General features: G+C 42.5%; 1 protein-coding gene across 3 annotated transcripts; it reads right to left on the bottom strand.

Moving 5' to 3' along the window:
- Positions 1-1,226: 1,226 nt before the first annotated feature.
- Positions 1,227-8,443, bottom strand: taldo1 (transaldolase 1). 3 transcript variants are annotated; one of them, NM_199687.1, is given in 9 exon segments: positions 1,227-3,349; positions 3,390-3,592; positions 3,674-3,819; positions 4,478-4,675; positions 4,874-5,049; positions 6,099-6,230; positions 6,358-6,465; positions 6,894-7,017; positions 8,268-8,379. In NM_199687.1, coding segments are annotated over 8 exon segments (1,014 nt in total). In that variant the 5' UTR covers positions 8,365-8,379; the 3' UTR covers positions 1,227-3,349; positions 3,390-3,559.
- Positions 8,444-9,283: the final 840 nt, after the last annotated feature.

Below are 9,283 nucleotides of genomic sequence, written 5' to 3'. Positions count from 1 at the left end.
CCATGCTGATTTTCTCCAGGGTATCTCTAATCAACATGCAAGAGGTTCTATAAGCCCAAGAACTAGTCCTAAATGTGACCAGAGATATCCAGAGAGATGGTCCTGACCTCCTACTCATAATTAAATGAAAATAATTTAAGAGGTCAGGTCGAGGTTCAATCTGGCGGATATATCTAAGTAGATATATCATTCTTCTACCAAACATCTCCCCTAAGGCAATGCAAGAACCAAACCGACATCATCCTCATAAAGAATAACCGTTGGGAGCATTGCCCTAGAGAAATGAAGAGTCTGGGGCTTGACCAGGTGTTGAGACACAGCATTTCGGCAGTGGTGAGTGTTTTCATGACCATTTGTTTGTTTGTGTTTTTCTTTGTTCTTGTTTGCATATTTTCATTCAGAGTTTGATTATCTGATGTCTAGATTGTTTTCCCATACTTTGATTATTATATTTAATGTCATAAAGACCTTCAAAATCGTGTTTTATTAGAGAATAGACCATATGCAAATGACTCATTAGTATTCGTGGTTTTGCACCAATCACGTTTGTTCTCTGTTGAGTGTGCTTTAGGTCAGTTTAAATAGCTTATATCTCTGTTGTTTCTTAATATTTTATTTTCTTTGTTTCGGCATTTTAATCTGTATATTATGTAGAAAAAGTGTTGAACATAAAAACTGTCATTACTAAAAAAAATGTTTTTTTGGGGTTACCGTTGTTGAGAAGTATAGCTGATTTAGTGGGGTCTCTTACAATCGCCTCATAGATTAAGACAAATGTAGTCTTGCTTCTTGCTAAATAATTAGCAAATGTGAATCTTGTAGAATTGTCATTAATGATGATTAGACTAACTTCTCAATCATCTGAAAAGACATGCAAGATTCAATGTGATGCAATAGTTACTGAAGTAACTCCAGAAAGCTAAATCTATCATAATTGTGAATTGATTTGCTCTAGAAGATAGTGCGTCAAAATAAAACATTGATGTAAGCTTTTGAATTTATTTTATTTGAGTTTAACTTTGACTTATTTGCATGAAAGCAAATTAAATTAAGCTGAATTAAGTTGCTATGGAGGGTTATTCTCTGCAGCTAGTCTGAACTCCAGATAGAATAATCCAAGTGATTTATTTGTTAGTTTTATTGTCAATGCTACTTGACATTACAGTGTTTTACAGTGACTCCATGTTATTGGTTATTTACATATATTTTCCAACTATTAGCATTGAAAATAAGTGTTTAATTAAAGTAGCAAGCACTCATACATGTTCATATATATCCATTTTAAATGTAACTATGGGGGTAAAAGAGAGATAAACATACATATACAGTGCTCAGCATAAATGAGTACAGCCACTGTTAAACATGAATCCCAAACAGTTTTATTTAAAAGTTATATTCATTAAAATAAGAGTTTGTTCACCAAACATCTGTCGCTATAAAAAGATAACATATTTATATTCAAATGAGATATTGCAAAAAAAATGAAAATTACAAACTTAAAAAGGCGGTTCATTCTGCTGTGGCGACTCCAGATTAATAAAGGGACTAAGCCAAATATAAAATTAATAAATGAATGAATGACAAACAACAAATGTCAACAATTTTACATTTTTTAGATTATATTAGGTGCATTTATTAAAATTATAAAATATTTTTATGATGAAACATCAAGATTTATATTTATTAGACTCAATTAGAAAGAAAAAACACATGAAAATGATGTATAAATGATCAGATGAAGATTAAATAAGCTTGATGAAATTAACTAAACAGATAAAACAGATCTGCAACATTGGCTAAGCGTTTGCAATAATCTTCATGGTAAATTCATTAGCAGCAGGAATGTTCACTGGTTACATCAAAAACTGAGTGATTCCAAGCGATGTGCATTTGGCATTTTACATAAACATTTACAGCATGTTGGCAAGAGCTTTTACAGTCTTGGCCAGAGTTTGATGCATTTACATGCATTAAGCAGCAGGGGTCGCCAGCGGGTGGCGTTTCATACAAACACTTAATCAGCTGCTTTTGCAAAGAAATTATTAGATCAATTGATTTGATGCTTTGGAGAGATTCATTTCTTCCATCACTGGGGGAATATCACAATATTCAACAGCCATGTAAACATATAAAGGCTATTAAGTAAAAACTAAATAAATAAAAGCCTTCATTTGGTCTCTTCCACTTCCCATGATGCACCATAGCACAGTTACAAAAGGTCACTCCTGATGTTGCTCTGGGGTCTCCACTGCTTCCAGAAACTGCTCAGAAGATAATAAAGCGGACATGTTGACTGGTTGATGGATTGTGCCAGTTTAGGTTTAGTTCAAAACACAGTTGAGATTAGTTTGTTATAATGTGTTAAAGAGTGTCATGTGGGGGGTGTGTGCACAGCTCGCTGTTTTAGGGGTGTGTTACTTCACATTAAAATTGGTTTCAAACTCCAGCCCAACATAAAAAGGGGGCGGGGCCAAAAGCTCCAAGCTTTTGCTTGTGTTGAGCCCAATGAGGCTTACATCTAAAAATAGAGCGAGGGTGTTCCTCTAGTGACATCGCTTTGACTCACACGCTGAACATGGCAGACGTGAAAGACAAACTGAGGACGTTAATACGCGCCTGTCAATCAATGTTGGGGGGGGGGGGTCGCACTCCTACAAGTTGCAGTCGATCTGAAAAACCGCTCCAATTGCACCACCGTTTTTATGTTGTTAAACTGAAATTGACTCTGTGTGTATTTCACCCCAACATGAAGGTCTATACACTATACCTACACACATGTACACCCGACCCAAACTGCTTGAAAAGGAGATTTTTCACCATAGGTGCCCTTTAAAGTGAGGGTATTGCTCAACCTCGGTTTTCTCCTGATTATCAAACACGTGTGTGTGTGTGTGTGTGTGTGTGTGTGTGTGTTCATATTATGAACCTAAACATGTCTTGTGCTTGTAATAAAGACCGCTGCTCTTCTGCCCTTCAGAACTCTTTTAGTTAATCAGTTTGAATACAGACTGAGCTTCAGTGCGTGTGGATGATGTCAGGGGTGTTTGCTGAACCTGCGGAGAGTCTCAGTAGAGGAGAGCCGTGTTAAGGAGTCAGAGTCATTAACTCAGAGGATTCAATCAGTCAGGAATAAAGAGACGCTTTCATAAAGCCGGACTGAAACGTTCTGCAGAGGAAAGAGTTTAATGGGGTCATCAGAACATGTGGGACAGAGAACACTGAAGCAGAGAACAAAGTGGAGCTCAGAGAAATGAACAGAGCTGCTGCATATCTCTCTCTCACACACACACACACACACACACACACACACACACACACACACACACACACACACACACACACACACACACACACACACACACACACACACACACACACACACACAGAGAGAGCTAGGAGAATCAGAGGGCTTCATCAGGTTCACTTTCTAATATTAAAATGTAAAGATCTTATAAAAATCTGAATAGTATGCAGGTGATGATACTGAAGGCGGAGCTTCTGCCAAATCAGCCAATGGGAGCGAGGGAAGGGTTTGGTCCACTAACGAGTCTCTGCTGCTCTACTGGCCATTCTTCGCACTAAACATCCTCTCCTGGAACACACAAACATTAAAGATGAACATGTGGAGGCCCAAGGAGAGCAGGAGAGAGTGTGTGTGTGTGTGTGTGTGTACCTTAATCATGGTCTCCAGCTTGACTGCATCAGCTGCAAACTTGCGAATTCCGTCAGAGAGTTTCTCCACAGCCATGCGGTCCTCATTGTGCAGCCAGCGGAAGCTCTTCTCATCCAGCTGCAGCCGCTCCAACACACACTCCCTCGCTGCAACACAGAGTGCAGAGCTTAGGCATGTGTGTGTGTGTGTGTGTGTGTGTGGCTGTCTGCAGTGTGTGCATGTGTACACCTGTCTCTCTCTGTGTGTGTGTGTGTGTGTGTGTGTGTGTGTGTGTGTGTGTGTGTGTGTGTGCGTGCGCATGTGTACACCTGTATCTCTGTGTGTGTGTGTGTGCGCATGTGTACACCTGTATCTCTGTGTGTGTGCGTGTGTGTGTGTGTGTGTGTGTGTGTGTGTGCGCATGTGTACACCTGTATCTCTGTGTGTGTGTGTGTGCGCATGTGTACACCTGTATCTCTGTGTGTGTGCGTGTGTGTGTGCGTGTGTGTGTGTGTGTGCGCATGTGTACACCTGTATCTGTGTGTGTGTGTGTGTGTGTGCGCACATGTGTACACCTGTCTCTCTCTGTGTGTGTGTGTGTGTGTGTGTGTGTGTGCACATGTGTACACCTGTATCTCTGTGTGTGTGTGTGTGTGCGCGCATGTTTACACCTGTATCTCTGTGTGTGTGTGTGCGTGTGTGTGTGTGTGTGTGTGTGTGTGTGCGCATGTGTACACCTGTATCTGTGTGTGTGTGTGTGTGTGTGTGTGTGTGTGTGTGTGCGCACATGTGTACACCTGTCTCTCTCTGTGTGTGTGTGTTTACCTGTCTGCGGTGTAAGTGTACAGGTGATGGCGCTGTGGTCTTGGCTCAGCTCCTCCAGCAGTGCAGGTGAGATGGTGAGCAGGTCGCAGCCCGCCAGCGCCTTCACTTCCCCAATGTTCCTGAAGGAGGCGCCCATCACCACCGTCCTGTAGTCAAACTTCTTATAGTAGTTGTAGATTTTGGTCACACTCAGAACACCTGAGAAAGGTGAAGAGATGTTCACAGAGTTCATCATACAGCAATCTGGAATACAACCATCGTCTCTAGTGTTAATATCATCATCATCATCGAACGACTTCATTTCCACATCTGTCAATCTGAAGGGGATGTGGAGCTACAGATGCTGGATAACCTAACTCAAAGTTTAACCCAACCCAGAGTATAACCCAGACATGCCTGGGTCTTCATGGGGCTCGTAGGTCTTGCGCTCAGTGTTCTCCTTATACCAGTCCAGGATTCGTCCCACAAATGGGGAGATGAGAGTGACCCGGGCCTCAGCGCACGCCACCGCCTGGGCGAAGGAGAACAGCAGAGTCATGTTGCAGTGGATGCCATGGATCTCCTCCAGCTCGCTGAGAACACACACACACACCGAGATTACACACACCTAGACATACACTAGGGCTGTGAAATAATCAAAAATTCATTTCAATTTCGATTTTGGTTTCTAATAATTATTAAAAAGACACACACCACCCCTTTCCAGCTGTACATGTGTTGCTCTGCAGAGCTCAGTTTCTGTGAACATTACTGAAAGCATGTGCTGTACTGTAACGTCTGCAGCAGGAGATGCGCATCATTCATTGATGAACATTCAAATCATTCGTGCGTTTAAACCATAAATCAGAACCATACTGCTCTTAAAGTGACAGCGCGCGATATTCCTGCGCCCGACTGTCTTTATCATTAATCAAACAACGACAGGAGAAAATCCCCCACTGCTCTCAACTGAAGCACTGCTGGAGCTCAAGCTAGAATTATTAGTGGCCCTTTTCCCCAATTTCTGTTTAATGGAAAGAAGATTTTTCTTCAACACATCTCTAATCATAACGGTGTTAATAACTCATCTCTAATGGCCGATTTATTTTCTCTTCTCCATGATGACAGCACATAATATTAGACTAGATATTCTTCAAGACACTAGTGTTCAGCTTAAAGTGACATGTAAAGGCTTCACTAGGGTAATTAGGGTAAAGTTAGGGTAATTAGGCAAGTCCTTGTATAACAGTGGTTTGTTCTGCCGACAATGAAAATATATATTGCTGAAGGGGCCAATAATATTGACCTTAAAAAAAGGTTTCAAAATATTTAAAACCGCTTTTATTCTAACCAAAATAAAAGAAGACTTTCTCCAGGACAACAAATGTTGGAGGAAATACTGTGAACAATTCCTGAATATGAGAAACAGCATTTGGGAAATATTTATAAAAAAATAATTTTTAAAAAAATTCACAGGAGGGCAAATAATTTCAACTTCAACTGATAATTACAATGATTACCAAAATAATCGTGATTATGATTTTTCCCATAATCGAGCAGCCCTACTATACACACACACACACACACACACACACACACACACACACACACGTAGGAGCAGCAGTGGTGCACACACTCTCACCGTCCAGCCTGAATGCCTTCCCATGTGGATGAGAGCTTGATGAGGATCCGCTCTTTACTGATGCCAGCGTCCTCATACAGCGAGATCAGCCGCCGTGCACGAGACACCATCGCATCTTTATCAAATGATAGCCTGGAAAACACAACATTAAAACACATCTAAATACAAACACACAACTATGTCAAGCACACCATCAGCTACTTTAGTTTATTGACAAAGTGCAGTGCACACATGATAGTGTGTAGTGTACATCTCTGACCTGGCGTCGACCTCAGTGGACACCCGCCCAGGGACCTTCTTCAGGATCTCCAGACCGAAGTTCACGAACAGCTTGTCCATGGCGTTTGTAACCTGCTCATCTTCAGTCCTGTGGTTATAAACACACACACACACACACACACACACGCACACACGCACACACACACACACACACACACACACACACTCTTTGGTTACTAAATAAGTGGGTCTCGCATAGAATATCTCTACTGAAAGACAGAAAATATGACTTTACAAGCTGTACTGTAAATTCATACAAACATTTCCATATTAGTCAAAAATATTAATGAAATTAGTTTAATAACTGAATAAATATACAAGTTTACACACATTTACACAAGTAAATAACTAGACTCGATGAAGGGCTAAAAGCATGCGGATGTCTGCGTGTGCTCCAGGTCATGAGCTGTGGGTGGGCTACAGGGGTCAGGAACTGTGTGTTCCTCTGGAGCTGTGAATGTTCTGCCCAGCTCCAGCACTGAGCAGAGAACCATCGGACTGCAGTGTTCTTCTTACCCGCCGTTAGCGGTGCCGTATTTGATGGCCTGGTCCACCAGCGGCTGGTAAGCAGGCATCTTGGCAGCAGCCAGAATGAGGGAGGGGTTGGTGGTGGCATCCTGAGGCTTGTACTCTTCAATAGCTGATGGAGGAGAAACACAGATGATTAATGCACATGCTGTTAATCTTCGTCATTAGGGAAAGCAGACGCTCTCTGTTCCTGGCCATTTCCTAACAGAGCTCCTCTATCCACGATGATAAATCAAATATAACAGTGCAGGAAGAGCCTCAGTTAAACACAGGACATCCACTCCTGCACAGACGCAGAGATACAGAAGCCAAAACACATTACTCTGGAAAACTGTCAAGCAGAATCCAGTTGATCAGGTCAGAGAGGCTTTATCTGGAGCAGATCATGAGAAGAGCAAACACACAACAATAACACCTCTAATCTCTCTATACTGACTACAGGAAAACACTGCAGAACAGAAACGTGTGTGTGTGTGTGTGTGTGTGTGTGTGTGTGTGTGTGTGTTCATCATCATGACCATGCAGAAAACAGAAAGAGGAGTTCAGCTCCTTCAGCTAAGCAAACAGTGAAATCACGGAGTTTCACAAGAGGACTGAAGCAACACCGCTGATGAAGAAACCTCCACCGAGCGCCTCCTCCACGCGCTGCAGCCGGAGCTCCTCGTGCAGCCTTACTAAAGAGCTTTAGATTACATTTGTAAACCTTTAGCTCGAGTCCTGCGTCCTGTACATCAGAGTTTAATGTGTCACTGGAAACTGTTGATCGCGGAAACGTTGAGAACTTTAAACTCTGCACAGTTTCAGCCGAACATTACATAAAGTCACGCACGCCTGATAAAGGCTTATTAATATTAATAAAGCACTGTATTCCGCCATTCGTCGGGTGACCGGTGAGTGCTGCCCCCAGCCAATCAGAGAAGGAGATTTTGAATGTCAAGTAGGCATATTAATATTCATTAGAAGAGCGTGCTCGTTCGCTTCCGGGTATTGGCGCGAGAACGCAAGAGTAACGCTACATTTGTCAAAGCCGGTGAAATCCGTTTGTATTAAACCGGTTACCGGAATCACAAGTGTTCCTCTTAGTGTTAGCTCACCGCCACAGACCGCCGCGTTTCTACACACTTCCGTTTCAGGCTCTAGTTCCGCTAATAATTATAGAGCACATGAGGGTAAACTTCAGCAATCATTACGAAATTACGCCGCTGTGCACGAGCAGGAGACGAGCTGCGCGCACACAGGGAGGGTGAGGATCATCATCTTCATCTTCATCATCACTCCCCGTCCTCTGAATGAGGCATTAGTGAACTGAGGCGCGTATAAACTTCACCACACCGCCTCCTCATGACTATACAGCTGATTTACCGTTAAAGTCTCCCGTGTCCGCGACGACCACCGTGAACTTCTTGATCTGCTCGAGCGCGGACTCCATCTTCCGCCGTTTGTCCGGTGATACAGACATGATGACCGGAGAAAATCCGCTTTTATAGCAGCGCAAACAGAGACGCGACTGTCTGAACTAGAGCTGCGCGCACACACACGCGCGGGGGGCGGGGTTACTGCGTGGCGTCATCGCGCACAACCAATGATGGTGAGATTGAGCCACACCCCTCATGAGCCGAGGACACTGAACATCAGCGAGGACACAGCGCGCTTGCGCAGATGTGGAGCTACACTCGAGCTTCAGCAAACAGATTAAAGTAGTGCAGAAGAACACAACAACAACAACAACAACAACAACAACACAATAACAGATTAAAGTAGTGCAGAAGAACACAACAACAACAAAAACAACACAAAAACAGATTAAAGTAGTGCAGAAGAACACAACAACAACAACAACAACAACAACACAATAACAGATTAAAGTAGTGCAGAAGAACACAACAACAACAACAACAACACAATAACAGATTAAAGTAGTGCAGAAGAACACAACAACAACACAATAACAGAGCCGGCCCCACTTCAGAAAGGAGGTTAAGTGAAAACTCAGAGTATGTTAACCCTGAAATGAGAGAAACTCTGTGTTTGCAGTTTCAGAATAGCAGGTTTGTCAGGCTGGAGACAGCAGAGTAAGTCAAGCCTGTTCCTGAAAGAGAGGTGACTTTAACTCGGACTCAGGTACCGTGGTATTTTACTCTGTAAACTTATCCTGGTCAGGAGCAGGTTTCTTCTCTAAACGCTGAGAGTCTCCTGCCCATTTAAAGATGAAGCGGTGTTTCTCGCCTCAGCCTTACGTTTCCTTACACCTATTTTAATGTTCATTTTGGAGACTTTTAAAAATGTGCATAAAAATGTAATAACTGTAAAATAACTGAGGAGGAGAAACTTTTAACCGATAAGAAAAGATGCGCATACATTAGGATGGAAACACTTTT

Source organism: Danio rerio, chromosome 18 (genome assembly GCF_052040795.2).
Source record: "Danio rerio strain M-AB ecotype USA chromosome 18, GRCz13ab, whole genome shotgun sequence".
NCBI classification, from domain to species: domain Eukaryota; kingdom Metazoa; phylum Chordata; class Actinopteri; order Cypriniformes; family Danionidae; genus Danio; species Danio rerio.
This window is presented reverse-complemented; position numbering and strand designations above follow the sequence as displayed.